Genomic DNA, 17,176 nt, shown 5'->3' on the forward strand with positions numbered 1-17,176 from the left:
GAAATAAGTGGTATCCCTACTTTAACATTATTCTCATTTGCAAATGTTCTAATATTATTATAATTTATTTAATTCATTAAATTAATATACATTTTCTATCACTTGCTAACATCAATGTAAACTGTGAAGCTTTGATAATATATTATCATATGATAATATATTAAAGAAAAACTATCATATTATTATTTTTTATAGATATTGGTACCAATGTCAAACAAAGAATTACAACAAGTGGTATCAATATTTCCCAATACAGTAAATTATCAAAAGTAAGATAAACCCACGCTAGTTTTATTTAAATATAAAATTTTCTATCACATGCTAACATCAGTATTGGTAACGATATTGAAAATACTGGTGTGAAATGTATAAACTAAAAGGAAATAAATTGCATTCCCATTCCCCAATTCAATGATATATAATTATTTAAATTTCCATAATTACATTTTTCTATCACTTGCTAACATCAAGATAGAAAAGTGGGCGGGGAAAACGACCTGGTCGTCTTCTCTTTTCTGATTGGCTGTAGCGGCGGCTGATTCGCCCGTTTTTATTGGCTAAGCGATCCATCAATAATCTGGTCTCTAGGAGCTTGGAGAGTTTGAAACTTTTGGTTAAAGGTGGAGTCATGTAACACTAACTCCTGTAACCGATCTGGGAAGAGAGGCGGCGAGGAACCGGACCACCACTTCTTCAATTATTCACGGCAGTAAATCCCTTTATTATTATATATTTCTCTCCTTGTAGACATCTCCTCCAGCTTTTTGTTAGAAGGTTTAGAAGTCCTAGGGTTATAAGTGGTCTCATGAGATGGCCGCCACGAACAGTTGTACTCCGATGGAGATTTGAGGAGGTTGCGGAGTTGATCGCGCATTTGACGGCCCCCGGTGTCCTGCTTTGAAACGTCGACAAGAAGGTAAAGCTCCTTCATCCATTATGATCAGATCTACTAGTTTTGGAGTTCTTGGTGGGGCTGTAAAACTTGAATTCATGCTGTTCTATCTTCTAAACTTGGTGCTTGGGCTGGTGGTCAAAAGATCTAATCACACTCATGGTCATCAGGTCTATGTACAAGGATTTTTGTCTTTCTAGCATTCAAGATGCCAGCAGATAGAAGATACAACCTACTCCATGTCATATACACTTCCATACAGGTCAATAAATAGGTCCTATTTTCTTCATCTAGAATCTCCAGAATGTGATCGTAGTTAAATGTTGTTTAGAAGCTTGAAAAAATGTATCACCTGCATTTGATACAGTATGTAAAAGAGGCGTACAAGGTTGCAGAGTAGATCCCATATTTGACAGCCCTCATAGCCTGCTTTGAAACGAAAAGAAGGTAGAAGATCAACACTATTTGATCAATTCATGAAGTCCATGATGGACTCCAAACAACCCAGAGGTGACGGTGTTGGGTTGGTGGTCAGAAGATCTCGTTACACTTTTGATGACAAGAACTATGTACAGGGATTTTTTTTGTCTGTCCAGCAAATAATTTTCATTATACAGCACTTAAGATGCCAGCAGAGGAAACGCAGCCTGCTGCATGTCCTACACACTTTCATGCAGGTGAATAAGTAGGTTATAGGTTCTCAATTTCAGCTCGTATCATATGCAAACACCTCATTAGAATCTAATAAGGGTGATGATATTGATACTAAACCTACACCTTAACATGTAAAAAGATTAAGTAAAGACATCTCCCATCACAAAGGAGGTGAAGTTCCTTCATCTGTATATGCAGATCTACATGAATGATCAGATCATGGGGTCCTTGGTGGACTAAAATGCTATATCAGCCAGAAATCATGGTGTTGAACTTGGGTTTGGTGGTGAGAAGCTCACGTTACACTCTTGATCATGTTTTTGGGGTTTGTCCAGCAAAATCATTTGCATTCTAAAGCACTTGAGATGCCAGCAGATAGGAGACACAGCCTGCTGCATGTCTCATACAGGTGAATAAATCTGTTCCAGCTCATGCCATATGGAGACACCTCGTTAGATTCTGATAAGGGTGATATTATTAGTACTGAACCCTTTCGTCAGGTCGGCCTTCTCCCTTTATTACGCTTTAACTAATAAACCAGATCGTTCTTTGCCACCACTGATAAGCATTGCACCTGGAAATCCATCTATATCTCCAGGATGTCTCTATTTATCACAGTTAAAGGACATAGAACAGCTTGGAAAAGGGCATTACCTGCATTTTTATATTGAAGAATCGTACAAGGTTGCAGAGGAGATTCCACAGGCCCCAATGTCCTGCTCGGAACGTCGAAAAAGAAGGTAAAGGTCCTTCATCCATATGGCCAGATCTGCATATAATTAGCACTAAACCTTCTGTCAGACTGGCTTTCGCCTTCATTATTTTGGAATGATTTGATATGCACCTGGGATGTGGTTGCTCATCGGATAAGATGATGGACCTCTGATCAGGAGGTCGTGGGTTCAAATCCCAGCACCAAGCTGCCACTGCTGGTTCCTTGAGCAAGACCCTTAACCCTCAATTAACAGTCACTCTGGATTCTGCCAAATGCCAGAAATGTAAAAATCATTCATTCTATAATTAAAAATGTTGGATTGTATTTAATTTTATATGCAAAAAGTGACAATGAAGGATTTGATTTTGCTACTCAGAATATAGACCCAGATCCTGCTGCATGAAGCACCTCCAGCTCTTTCAGCTATGTAGCAGGTTGGTGTGTTAAGATCCCAGGTAACTTATTTACAGGGTGGAGGTGACGTGACCTGATTTACTAGCCTGCAAAGTGCACGGCACCTTCATCTGTATCCCAGGATACAACACCTGTGTGTGTTATCTAAGGTTCTAACTTGATATTTTTAGTCAATATGAAGGAATAGTTTATCCTGGAAATGAAACAAATGGATGAAGTTTTTTGCTCGTACGCTGAACATTTCCAGTTATATGTTGTGGAGTTCAGATGTGAGTTAAGGTCTCGAAAAGACAGACGTTTTAATTTGATTTTCCACTTTCGAAGTTCGACCGCCGCAACACTAATAGCCAGCAATATAAGGATTGCAAAAACACGGGACGTCGCTAAACTCATAAGACTGCAATAAAATAGCAAAACCGTAAGGCGGGAAAAACCCTCCGTTCCTGTACGCCGAATTTCTGCATGACCTCATGTCATGCTGTTTGATGATGTTAGCGGAATTGAGTCGTTTTTTTTTTCAACTGCAGATCTATCATACGATCTGTGGTGTTATGAAATTCAGACTCTATTTTCTACTGCAATCGTCTGACCCCGTTGTAGATCCTATAGTTTAACTCAACATATTTACTCTCAGGTTTCCTTCGATCCCTAAATTACACGATTCACAACTCCGCGGGTGTGACCTCGCCCATCGTTCCGTTCCGTATTCGTACTCCAGGTTTAATTGTTTGGCCATGAAATGAAAGTTTCCCATTGAGCGGCAGCATCAGCGAATCCTCCTCATCTAGCAGCTACAAAAAGCCTATTCTTTGTGGTGTTACAGAGCCTGAACGCCCTGAGAGAAAGCTTTGTCACGAGCCAAATTGTAGCAGTAAACGCCGCAGAATGACACTGAATAGAAAGCTCAATCCCCCACACTACCGCCACCTCCTCCTCTTCCCCAAACCTACAAGTGTGTTCTGCTATACAAAGTCTCACACACACTCACAAGAGATATTTGTGTGCAACTGCAAAGAGTACAGGAAATGCTTTTGGCTGCGGTCTCCTCCATATCATTCAGTCCAACAAATGTGCGCTCGATACGATTCCTCGCTCGAGAAACATTAGCTGAAAAAGAAAGAAAAAAAAAATCACACCTCAGATTTTCTCAGTTTCTGGTGGTTTATTGTTATGCAGATTCTGGTCACTTTCACCTGCAGCTAATTACATCTTTAGTAAGCGTTTTATTTATTTTATAGCTTGAATTATTCATCTCTGACTTGTTTTGTGGCAACCTTGAATAATTAATTTTGCCTCAGGCTTCTGTGGCCTAAAAAAAAAAAAAAGTTTCCTATACCTCTAATGCTCATTAAAATGCTGACACAGCACTTTTCTTTGTTTTGTTTTTAGTTCTTTCTTTCGCTGGTCCAAATATAATTCGCTGTATTATGACTACTGATGAGACCAACATGCAACAGCCAATCAGCTTCCTGTTATTGTCGCAAATCTCCCTTTGATTGTATCACAGGCATAAAACGAATTTTATGTTTCAGCTATTGTGCAAGTTTGCTTGATTTAGGGTTTGGTAAAGTTGCTAACAACGTGTGTGTGTGTGTGTGTGTGTGTTAGATTGCATGAGTGACATAGGTCTTAAATTTTATTCTTAATGGTCCCAAAAAGGTCTTAAAATTGACTTGGTGAAACCTGCTGCTTGATAATCAAAGACAGAGATATCTCAACACACACACACTCTCGTGCCATTCAAACTAAGGACTGACTTACAAACAAAGCAGCAAATTGTGTATTGGCTGTAGTTCTATACCTGAAAATCCAGCATACATTTATTGTGTAAAATAAAAAGCTAGGAAGGTGTAGTGGGCCAGGCGAGACGAGATACTGGACTCGAGTATCAGGTGCTATCTATTTAGACACACCCTTTCTCACCTGAGGCAATCAAGGTACACACACACACACCAAGTTGCATGACACTGCCTGGAAGCTTTCTGGCTTCATTCCAGTCACTTTAACATGGAGATGTTGTTGAACATGGAGATGCCGGTGTTACACTTTCATGAAGGTGAGTTTGAGTTCCTGGCCGTTTGTCTTGTGTTAATCTTTTGGTCAGGTAAACATTGAGGAAAACAAAGCATGAACACACTGTTCCCTCAGCTTCAGCTGCTTTAGAGTGTGTGTGTGTGTGTGTGTGTGTGTGTGTGTGTGTGTTTGTGTTCCATCCTAGTTCTGTAGAATGATGTTCAGTTTCCAGGATTGTGCAGAAAACTCCTTTCTTTCACCTTTTAGGTTTTGTAGAAATTCATGAAATCCATGTGTACAGTAAGAACAGCTGTTGTTCCTCTTGCCGTTACTTACGGCCATGAAATGTTTTCATTCGCACTTGTGTAAAACTAACCACAAATGACAGTGCTTGACGGTTAGTTGCTGCCCAGTAGTTCCTTGGCCAGAGTTCAAAACCATATTCCTGCACCACACTTGGCAATGTTATCATGTCTTGGTTGAAGGCTGCCTCTGAATTTCAATACGGAGTGCATGCAGGTTATATGGCCGTCTTAACTTCTTTAAAAATGCATCCAGCACCGGCTTAGATTACCGAATCTTTTTTTTTTTTTTTTTTGCTTTATCTCAGGCTTTATCTGAGGCTCCAAACCCTGCTGGGAAACCTCATTATCTCATTGAAAGACACTGCAGATGTGCAAAAGTGGGATCTAAGTGACGTTCTGTGTTAGAAGAGTAATGTGGTGGGCCTTAAGTTTTGACCTGCTTGTGTTACTTTATAGTGCTTTTGTTCTCATCTCTGCATCTTTTTTTTTTGCAACGTAGCGCTCATATCTCTCTCCAACCTTGCTTCACCTTGTATGGCTTTCTTCAAAGAACTCCCCCTTTGATCTCAGGTGATGTTATTCAGGCTGGGTGAAGCAGGGTCTTCTCCAACGGAGGAGAACGATAGATCATGTCAAGCTGATCAGACTTGTGATTTGAAATGAATGCTAAAGAGAATGCTACGATGATGATGTTGAGGATGTTCTCAGTATTCGATACCACAGCGCTGATGAATTCCTCTAATCCGATTTCTTTTTAACGATTTTCTTTTCCGTAATGTCTAAGTATCGCACGTAACATTCTGAGTTTGCTCGGTGAGCCACAAGAATTTAGATCATAATCTAATAAAGGACAGTTATACGTTTAACATTTTCAGATGGAGGTTTCAGTGTCCGCACCAGTGGTGGACGGCAATGAAGTGGCATTTGAAGTGAATGTAATACGTTAATGTACTTAAGTAGCTTTTCTTTACTTTACTGAAGTATTTCCATTTGGGGAGACAGAAATCAGTCGTTCCTTTTTATTTATGAGTGGATATTAAAACGGAACTGGTCCAACACGCTCTGTTTTGAACCTGTTTTGATTGGCGCTTGGTGGTATCTACTTATCACTAACATACAGTTCAGTATCAGTTCAACAGCAAGTATAACATTTGGAGAGTGATTAATGATGGGAGAAACTCCTGACTCAGACTCGCTACAACACCCGTGGCCTTTTTTAGCATTTTTTTGTTTTTGAAGTTGAAGGTTTTGGAAAATTTGAATAGATATCAGTGTTTGACTCACTAATATCATTCTATTAGTATATTGATTTTAAGAGTAACAGAGTCTTTTCTCACAAACTATGTTGATAAAGTAAAGAGTCTTGTAGCAAAAAACTTTACCTTTACTGGAGGAATATTTTGCTAAGTGTATCAACGCAAGTTAATGGTTTGTGTACTTTGTCCACCACTGGTCTCAATAGTCAGGAAGTTGTCAGTCATGGCAAAGTCTTAAAGATCAAGAATTATGCTTATTCTTTGAAACGTCTGATTTTCTTTTTTATACTATATATTTCAGATGTCTGGAGTAAGAGCATGCAATAATGTGGTCTATTCAGTGGGCAGATATTAAAATAGACAGTGTACTAAAGATTTAATATATTTAATATATATATATATATGTGTGTGTGTGTGTGTGTGTGTGTGTGTGTGTGTGTGTATATATATATATATATATATATATATATATATATATATATATATATATATATATATATATATATATATATATATATATATATATATATCTTTTTATTTATTTATTTATTTTTTACACAGTTTCCCCACCCAGTGTGTCCTTTAGCATGAAAACACTTCCATGTTTTAAAAGGTCTTTTGAGGACCACGCTGAACTCTAAATTAAAGCCACTTCCTGCCGTTGTGCTGTTGTAATGATGGATTATCTCTGGTGCTGATAATTGCTTCCACACTGCTGTCTGTCACTTCCGTCTTTTTTTTTTTTTTTTTTTTTTTTTTTTTACTGAGTTCAGCATACCATTCGAGTGCTGTAGACTCCACAGTCTGATTGGTTATCCTTTGCCAAAAAAAAAAAAAAAGGAACCGTTTTCTCTCCTTTGCCTGCTTTATGCTTTTCGAGATTATACTTTGCATTCCGTGTGTGAATAAATCTCAAAATCTTTTTACATTTAACAAAAATGTCCTTTCATGAACATTTATTTGTGCCTATTAGGTTAAGATTGAGCGATTTGCATTAAAAAATAAGTTGCAATTGTATCACGATACATCGTTTTTAACATATTTTTATCAGTAAAAGCTGATTTATTAAGATATATTTATTAGTAGATGTGCTGTAACTTTATTATTTTATATATGTAGATAATGGTGAATTGTAATGTAGATAAATGTGATTTCTTCTTGCTAAACTGTTTCTCAGCATCACTGCTGCTACGTGAATGACGTATCGCAGTGCTACGTAGACCGAGGCGTGTCCTGAGAGTCGCATAGAATACAGATTAACATGGCAGAGGTAGAGCTGCATCTTACTAGAGACAAAACACTAAAAGAATGTCTGGATCATTTCTTCTTCTTCTTTTTTTTCCTTTTTTTTTTTTATTTTTTTTTGCTTAACAGAGGCCTGTTTGTGCAAGGGCCATGCGTTAGAAATCAGAAGGCACTTAAACCAGGTGTCTAAACCAAAGAAGTAAAAGCACATTGCATTGAATATCATAACACATTGAATCACATCGGCTTCAGTTATGGATATTCACATACCTAATGTCTATGCTTAAGTTTAATTAAAAAATGTTTACTTCTTTTAAAGACTTTACCTCAATACTATACATGTTGTTGTTGCAACCATCTTATAAGCAGATGTGCAATTTCTCTTAGAACCATTCACTGGTACTGAGCCAGACAGTGTTTTCATGGAGTTGAGTGTGTGGTGATTTGGATGTGAAGCTTCCAAAAGTTAAACTTCCAATATTCACTTTCTGTGGTAGCTTCAAACCAAAAGGTCACACACCAAAAGCCTGCCTTGTTTGATCAACTGTTTTTTTTTTTTTTGTTTTTTTTTTTTTTATGTAAACGGGAAATTGTGTACATCCTCTTTTTTTTTTTTTTTTTTTTTTTTTTTTTTTTTAAACTGTTTTCCACTTCAACTTCAGAAATCAGGTTTTGGATGCACATCAAATCCTCTTTTATTGTTTTTTGCTATTGAGAGCTGCCTGTTTTAGAGCTTGAGGGATAAAATGTTGTTATGGCAATATTTTGTAGCCATGATGCCAAACTCTAGTGGAAACGCATTGTTTTGGAAAGTGAAGGATCTCCTACTCTGATTACAGTTCGGGCCTTGTAGAGTTTTAATTTATTTTGAAGAGAAGTATATAAAACCTAAAAGTTTCAGAAGATCTTCTATCAGCTTCTGAAACAGAGTACACAAAGGGAGAGGGGTAGCATGTGTCTGAGTCTGTGTGATTGTAATGAGAGAGAATCAATGCCCTAGGTGCCAGGTGTTGGATTTCATCATTTCCGTAATAGTACGTGTTTGTAGGAAGCACACAAAACTCTGATATAAAGCTCTGTAAAGAACTGAACAGCTTTGCAAGCTTTGTTGTGCAAAAGAACTCTGTGGGAGATCAGAGTGAGACACCGACACAACTGGAATCTGCAGTGGCGTGCTTCCTGTTTGGCAGGATGTCTTGAGTGGGGAGGAAATCAATATCAGTCCAACTCCTCACAAAATTAAATGACTCCAGTGACACGGTTCTCCAGAATGGATGCGTTCAGCCTTGGTGGCAAGCAACTGTGTGTGTGTGTGTGTGTGTGTGTGTGTGTGTGTGTGTGTGTGTGTGTGTGTGTGTGTGTGTGTGTGTGTGTGTGTGTGAGCAGTAGATGAAGTAAGAATAGAGTTATGCAAACATCTAAAACTACACTGATGGCCAGTAACTAGTTCCTTTCTTGTCATTTTTGCCTCCTCCTCAGTCGTTCTGTTGGCTTTAAAAGGCATGAAGGCATAATATATCCATAATCTTTTGCACTCAGTGACGTTTCCTCACAGATTTCATGCTTGCTCAGTTATTTCAACATGATTTTCTGTTATGCAAACATACCCACTGTCCAATTTATTAGGTACACCTTTCCCTGGTCCTAGCTAATGATGAATCAGTTAATGGGCTGGCTTGAGCATTTCAGAAACTGCTGATCTCCTGGGAATTTCACACAATGTACTGTAGACTAGGGGTCCCTAAACTATGGCCTGTGAGCCAAATACGGCCCATCCCCACATTAGTAACGGCCCACTGAACAATGCCAAAAACATATATTTAAAAAATTTAATCTTAAATATGTTTCTAAAATCATATCTGTATTTTAATAATAAAGGTTGTCTTTTAAACTAAACATTTCCAACAGTTATTAACAGTGGTTGAGGCACAGATCGGCTCTCTGCAAAAATCCATACCGGTAGTTTTTCCGGGCTTCCGATCCGCTGTCATTAAAAGAGCGGCCTCTAGAGGCGAATCACTGACGCCGCGAGCGGTTCGTTTTTACACAAGGCCGCGTGCAGCACGGAGAGCGCTATATTGTGATTTATTGATTAGAATTATATTTATCAATGAATATTTTTATATTTCCTTTAGCACATTTTCACTATTCAGTACTTTTTTTTTTTTTTTGGTAATAAGGTAGTTTGTTTTTTATCCTGCATCTGTTCTAAAAACTGATCGGTTGATCAATTGGTATTTAGTGTGAAGAGGGTCAGAAACACTTTGTTGCTTAAGGAGACCAGAGACTGGTTTGACTAGACAAGATGTTCTGTGGGTGGAAAATGCCTTGTTGATTGAGGTCAGAGGAAAATGGCCAGGCTGGTTTGGCAATTTCCTACTGTATGATTTACATTTACAACTGGGGGAAAAGAAAAGAATCTCAGGATGCATGAAACATCATCTTGAGGTAGATGGGCTACAACAGCAGAAGGCCACATCAGGTTCCCCTCTCATGGACAGACTGGGAAAGAGTCCAGTTTCAAAGAGCCCATGAAATCTTCAAATTCCTGTTTTTGGCTGACAGGAATGGAACCTGATGTGGCCTTCTGTTGTTGTAGTTCATCCATCACAAGGTGAGGTTTTGTTCATGCTGAGATGCAAAAATGTAAAGATCATGAAGGCCATTTCTTCTGACCTTTCTTATCAACAGGGCTGTTTTACCCACTGAACTGTCACATGTTCAGCCGTTCTCTTAAAACGCTCGAGATTGTAGTGTGTGTGAGAAATTCACAGGGGTTGGCAGCTTCTGAAAAACTCAAACGAGCCCTTCTGGTACCAACAACCATGCCTTGATTAGGGTTGCAAAATTCCAGGGATTTTCAAGAGCGTGAATTAATGGGAATGAATTGGGAATTTCAAAATGGCAGGTTTTGGTTAAAACAAGTGGATTTAATGCAATTTCAATTGAATTTCTTCCCTGAACATTCATCAATCGCATGCACACAGCACACTTACTGCAGTAACACTAAGGCCACGCCCCCTACATGCACTGTGCATTTCTCAATAACATGCAAACACAATTTCTTATATCCTACACACGAAATAATGTACCCAACAAAAATAATCCATCTTGGAGTATTCAGCTAAATTACATAAATTACGTACATTTACATAAATTATGTACATTTATTTAAATCTTCCTTTGTGCTGTGTGTAAGTGATTGTGCAACAAAATATACTAACAATTAAATCAAAGCAAAAAATTTAATAAAAAAAATCAAATAGTTTGCATGCATTTCAACTTATGACCAGACAAAGTTTATATTTATGTTTGTATATGATACAGTTTATATTAAAGGTGTAACGGTACACGTATCCGTATCAAAATCTTTCGGTACAGGGCTTTTGGTTAATGCTTTTGGCTTTACGTGCGGAACGTAGTTACAATCTGAGTCGCCACATCGCACTTTCAGCGCATTGTTTATTAATCTTGTTATACTTGAAAGCATACACAACAATGCCAGAGGTATATAAAAAAAAAAGGAAACTAGTTAGTGCAGTGTTACTGTGGCTACTTGCTCGGTCCCGGAAATAAGATTTCATAGCCCCCTGACCGCACCAAAATTGTACCGAACCGTACATTTTTGTGTACCATCGCACCCCTAATTTCTATACATTTCCCAAAATTCCTAATTATTTCCCATAAATTCCCCTAAATTCCTGGCAAGTTTCCAACTTCCCCAAATGAAGTTCCCATGGAAAGTTTCTGGAAATTTACCGAAAACTTTACGCTACATTTGTAACCCTGGCCTTGATCACAGCTGCATCATTTTTCCTTTTTTATGTTGTGCTGCTGCATCATGATGCACTCCGAATAAACATCTCCTGTAGTAGTTTGGAGTTTGAGTATAGTTTGAAAAATGTCTTTCTCCAGTTCATCCCACTCCTATGTTTACTCCACTGGATAATCATGTCTTCTTTCGTTCTCCTTTTTCAGAGAACATGGACTCCTTCAGCACGAAGAACCTGGCCATGCAGGCCCAGAAGAAGCTCATGAGCAAGATGGCAACCAAGGCAATGGCCAACCTGTTCATCGACGACACGAGCAGCGAGGTGCTGGATGAGCTGTACCGCGCTACCAAGGAGTACACGCGCAACCGCAAAGAGGCGCAGAAGATCATCAAGAATCTCATCAAGATGGTGGTGAAACTGGGCGTGCTCTACCGCAACGGGCAGTTCAGCAGCGAGGAGCTCCTGCTGGTCGAGCGCTTCCGCAAGAAAGTGCACACTCTGGCCATGACGGCAGTCAGCTTCCATCAGATCGACTTCACCTTCGATCGGCGGGTCATGAGCAGCCTCCTGAACGACTGCCGCGAGCTGCTGCACCAAGCCATCAACAGGCACCTCACGGCCAAATCGCACGCCCGCATCAACCACGTCTTCAACCACTTCTCCGACTGCGACTTCCTCGCGGCGCTCTACAGCCCCTCCGAGGTCTACCGCGCCCACCTGCAGAGGATCTGTGACGGAGTCAATAAAATGCTGGACGAAGGCAACCTTTGACCCCTCCGCCTTTCGCATATTACATTACGCCGGGTTCATATTGTACGTGAATTGTTCACGTTGTTATATATATTTTCGTTTCGCCACACACGTGAAAAACTTTGACTCGTCGTTCTTCTTTCTCCGGGTGGGCTGGACAGCTGCAGGATCCTCACTCGCTCACATCTGGAAGGATTAATTCAGGGACGCCGGGTCGAGATTTAACATCAGCACGCACTCTTCTTCTTGACGAGAAGTTTTGTATCATGTAATTTCATTCAGCGTAAAAATTATAAACCGAAGATGATCTTATTCTCTCTTTTGAGTTAGATCTAGGATTATATTGTACACTTTCATTTTCCGGCTGGAGAAATAACACATCAGCTTCCAATTGTCTTCAAAAGCCCAATCTGTCAATGCAAACTTTCTTTTGTTTTTTTTCTTTAAAGCCTTCTCGTGTTTTAAAACCCGTATGAGTCACGTGAGGATGCAGGAACAGAATTTGCAGAGAAACCGGTTTGGTGAATTCTGAATTGATCGTGTATAATTACGTCCACGTCACGTTTTTTTTAAATGTTTTTTTATTTATTTTTTTTATTTTAATTGCATTTAATTATTCTTTGATGTGAGAGATACATCCTGATGCAGTTCCTTGTTGGGAATGAAGGCAAAATTTCACTGCATTTTTTTTTTTTTTTTTTTTTTTTTTTTTAAATTAGTATTATTTCATATTTTTATTACTGAGACACCATTTTTTTTGTGTTTGATCATATTTTTGTGTGTGTGGCGGTCAGTGTGTCACGACATTCACCTCCATGGCGCTGATTTAGTCACGGTTAAAATGAAGCTATTCAGCAAAAGCAGATTTTTACTCTACGTACACAAAGGAACCTCTGCGTGAGTGCTGTGATGGTGGTGGGGCGATAATGTTTCCAGCAGTTGAAGATATCCGACGTAAGAGTTGATTTTAAACCTTAAACCACTTACATTTCCTTGATCACTTGAGCAGCTGTTGAATGAAGGACAGCAGTAAGTCTGATTATCTCTGTAGGCTGGGTGTTGAACACTGCTGCATGAAGAGATCCTGCCCACTTCTTCAATGTTTTCTTGCATCTCTCTAACCAAACGTAGATGTTAGTACGGCTCACCATCCAAAGATCAATGTTTTATAGTGTGCATGCACTTATTAGTGTTGTAATAATCTTTTTTATTATTATTATTATTATTATTATTATTATTATTATTATTATTATATATGTGAAAATTGTCTTGAATGTGTCCCTACATGACCCTCAATGTAATGGTCATGAAGGCAACAAGCTTAAAGCTGAGACATAAAACCAACCTAATAGTAAACACAGCATTTCTACTCAGGAATGAAGCTGCCTCCTACACAAGAGCCCGGAAATTTCCTACTCCCAAACAAATGTCTTCCAGTTGTCCTGGTTTTATCCTTTTTGTCCCTTATATTGATTTGTTAGTGTGTTTTTATTTTTTTGGGGGTTTGTTTTTTTTTCCGTCCGATGTGCCTTTCGAAATTTGTTGTATATAAGTACATATATACAGTATATATAAAGGAAATCTTGATTTTAATTGATTTGTTTTTTGTTTAGTTTTTACCAAGAGGCCTAACGAGGGCTATCAGGTCTGGGTTAATCCCCTAATTCCACTGCTTTGTATGGACATGATTCGTGCAAACATTTCGGCTCTTTTTCTTTACCTCATATGGTCACAGAGGTCCGAAACTAGAGTGATATGCGATCTGATTACCTGTTCACGCTGTGTTTAGGTTTTCTCTGCAGAAGCCTGTAGTTCATGACTCAGAATCCTCTTGACCTTTTTTTTTTTTCCATCTCTTTTAACTTATTTATGTATTTAGAGAAGCTGTTGGCTCAGGAGTCGGTTCCTGAAAGACAAGCAGAAATGAAAAAGGAAATGACCCGCTGAGCCTGAAAATGAGTCTGCTTATTGACGTCCAAGTCTCTTGTACTATATTTAAAGATACAGTTTAGAACAACGAGACTGCTGACAGAATACTTTTCATTTAACAGCTGATAAGGTTCAATATAGCAACATCGTCTGTCAGCAAAATGACCTTCTTTTTTGGGGGCGGGGGGGGCGAGAGCCGTGCCTGTAGAAACTGGAGGTTAGGAAAATGTCTGCATGCGGCTCCGTCGTTCGTTATTCCCCTCACAGCAGGCGGATTGGCCGAGGTGACATCCTCTCCATCCTGTATGCCGATGCCTCTCCCCTCAGGCCGCTGATACTTGAGATGTAACGGTTACCTGAGTCTTGGCTTCTGAAGGCGGACAAATTCTTTTTGTTTTCCTTCACCTCCTTGATTGTCCTCTGAGAATATTCAAAGTTGGCGTGTTTGCCTTAAGGTTGAAAGTGCTACGAGAAAAAAAGCCAGAAGTGAAAAAAAAAGAAAAAGAATCTCTCTTACAAACATGTTAATATTCTGCACATGTTCCTAAGTTATGAACAAATGACAAGGTCGAAATGAACATGCCGCTGGTGCTCGGTAAATGCTTTCCTTTTGGGGTTTAGGTCCCTCACCACCCCAAACCTAAGTATTTTTTTTTTTTTTTTTTTTGTGGAGATTAGAACAATTCCTCAATAATGCTGCACAGCATACTGAATTTTCATAGATGTTTGAACATTGTTGCTGTCTACCAAAGTAGACTATATATTTAAAAGTTTTTAACCACTACAATTTTTTTTTTCCTGGAGATTTGTGGGCGATTCCTTTAGCCATAAGGGCTTTAATAAATTGGTAGCTCAATGCTTTAAGTTCTGGGTTACTGAGCAGAAGGTCAGGGGTTCAAGCTTTGGGACCACCAAGCTCCCACTTTAACCCGTCTCTGCTCCAGGGGTGCTGAATCATGACTGACCCTTTGCTCTGACCCTCAGCTCTCCAAACAAGCTGAGATATGTGAGGAAAGAATTTCACTGTCCTGTAATGTTTATGTAAAAAGTACTAATGTGTGTATTAGAGTTAAAGTAAATGCAAACAAGCTCAAAATTAGGATATTTTTTAAATAAGTATAAACATCCAAATTGGGTGAACGGTGTAGGGTTCGAGCTGTAGCACTTTTTGTAGTGTATGGTCCCTCATATGTGGAAAAGTAATCGAACAAACTAACAATAATAAATCCTATTTAATATAAGATTGCAAATCATTTGCAGTCAGTGACTGACAAACCAAAGTCATGGCCAGATGTTGGGTTTCCTTCTTAGTGATGTGCGGCCAGGCCTTTACTGCAGATGTTTTTAGGCGTCGACTTGTTCTTGGGGTGTTTAGCCAGGCTCAGCTGGATCACATCGGCTGATTCACCTGCCCATTGCAGAATGTTCCACTTCTTCAAACAAAGTCAGAATTGCTTCAGGTCATTGTTTATCCACAGTCTGAAGCACTAAACAGTGATCTTTGAAGCATTTGGTTCTGAAAAGATCTTGCTGTATTCACTTCAGGAGGGTGTAGCTCAGGGGTTAAAGCATTGAACCTTGCATCAGAAGTTCAAATCCCAGCACCACCAGACCCTTAACCCTCAACTGCACAGTTGCTGTGGATAAGGGACGCTTCTGTAAATGTAAATCTGTCTGGAACTTTGTGGCCACGCCACAAAGTCCTCCAGTCTAATGTCTGATGTGAAGCTGTTGACTCCGAACTGCAGGATTTTATACATTGCTTATTAAATGCTCTCGTTTGTTAATTGCATTATGTAGGTATACAGGCGTTTCTATTAAAGTGGACAACGAGAGCATGTTTAATTTCCCTGATTAATTCCTGGTCTTTAGGTTCTCGATAAGTTTCCCGTGGGTGTTTATGATAAATTAAGACATTTTGGATGAACAAAAGAACAAAAAACAATTAGTCATCCAAATAGTAAACCATGAAGCAACACAACTTTTGTCAGTCTAAAGACATAACTATATAACCGTGAAACGTTACTTTGCTCTAAACGGTTATATAAGTTCCAGGTAAAGGTGTAGATCAAGACCTGGCTTGGTTCAGCCCTCACTTGCAAAAATGCACATTGCTTTTTTCTTTCTGTTACCATTAAACTGCTGCAATGACAGGCAGAAAGTGTTGTTACCCAACCTCCTGTAAACAGAGCTTTCAAACCAGCCCAGGCTTATGCAATCCTATTCATCAGAATTGAAGTTTTTTTTTTTTTTTTTTTTTTTTTTTTTCATCTCATGCACACAGATGAACACACACCAATACCAGACATTCAGAAATAACGGTGCTAAAAAAGAAAACCGTACCAGAGCGACAACTACTAATAAAGTGTTAGTTAAACTAATATAAAAAGGAGCAATAAATACAACTCACGCTTGATTATCCAATTAAATAATAACTGTTTCCAAATCCTGGTTAATTATACATCTCTGGGAACATAGCTGTTGAGAGGAAACTGTGTGTGGCAGGCTGTCAGAAAGATTTCCATTGCATGTAAAGAGCACACGCTTGTACAAACCGAATTTGTGATCAAGTACAGTGTAAAGCCTTTCCAGCTATTTCTGGCTCTCGCACGCAGCAAGTGGGTGACGAGTTTGAAGGCTGACTGTTTACAGAATGCAGAGCTTCATTACTCCAGTCCCAAGATGGGCCTTCTGACCCCACCACTGTGACGGTTAACACGACCGAAGAACGTGTGCTTTTTGAGAGCTTCAGAAACGATCATGTAGAAGAGAGATATTTTTGGAGCTTTTTCTTTTTCAAACAACCTGCTTCAAACTGTTATAAACCGATCAGGCATAACATTATGACCATGTATTGGCAAAACAGCCCTGACCTGTCAAGTATTAATAGCATGAACTTCTTCAGCGGTTTGAGCTACAGGAACTCGTCTGTTGGATCGGACTGCACGGACCAGACTTCGCTCTCCACGTGCATCAATGATCCTCAGCCGCCAACAACCCTGTTGCCAGTTCACCACTGTTCCTTCTTTTGATAGATACTGACCACTGCAGACCAGGAACAGCCCACAAGAGCTGCAGTATTGGAGACGCTCTCTGACCCAGTCGTCTAGACGTCATAACTCGTTCAAATCCTTACATTTTTTCCTGCGTCTAACACATAAACATTAAGAACAAAATGTTCACTTGATATCCCACCCACTAATAGGTACCATGATCACTTCACCAGCCAT

The 17,176-nt window shown here is 39.2% G+C and overlaps 1 protein-coding gene and 1 long non-coding RNA gene across 3 annotated transcripts; one reads left to right on the forward strand and one right to left on the reverse strand.

Moving 5' to 3' along the window:
- The first annotated feature begins 588 nt into the window (after positions 1-588).
- tnfaip8l1 (tumor necrosis factor, alpha-induced protein 8-like 1) lies at positions 589-13,610 on the forward strand. Of its 2 annotated transcripts, none has more exons than XM_046857073.1 (2): positions 589-916; positions 11,473-13,610. In XM_046857073.1, the coding sequence occupies exon 2, from the start codon at positions 11,478-11,480 to the stop codon at positions 12,036-12,038; it is 561 nt and encodes a 186-aa protein (XP_046713029.1). In that variant the 5' UTR covers positions 589-916; positions 11,473-11,477; the 3' UTR covers positions 12,039-13,610. The 2 variants fall into 2 exon arrangements, with proteins under 2 accessions (XP_046713029.1, XP_046713028.1); XM_046857072.1 differs by lacking the exon at positions 589-916 and adding an exon at positions 4,603-4,731.
- LOC124390949 lies at positions 13,215-15,340 on the reverse strand. The gene is made up of 2 exons (XR_006926884.1): positions 14,113-15,340; positions 13,215-13,923 (listed from the first exon to the last, which is right to left on the reverse strand). It is a non-coding gene; the product is annotated as an uncharacterized LOC124390949 (long non-coding RNA).
- Between the last annotated feature and the right edge of the window lie 1,836 nt (positions 15,341-17,176).

Source organism: Silurus meridionalis, chromosome 9, assembly GCF_014805685.1.
Source record: "Silurus meridionalis isolate SWU-2019-XX chromosome 9, ASM1480568v1, whole genome shotgun sequence".
In the NCBI taxonomy this organism is placed as follows: Eukaryota; Metazoa; Chordata; class Actinopteri; order Siluriformes; family Siluridae; genus Silurus; species Silurus meridionalis.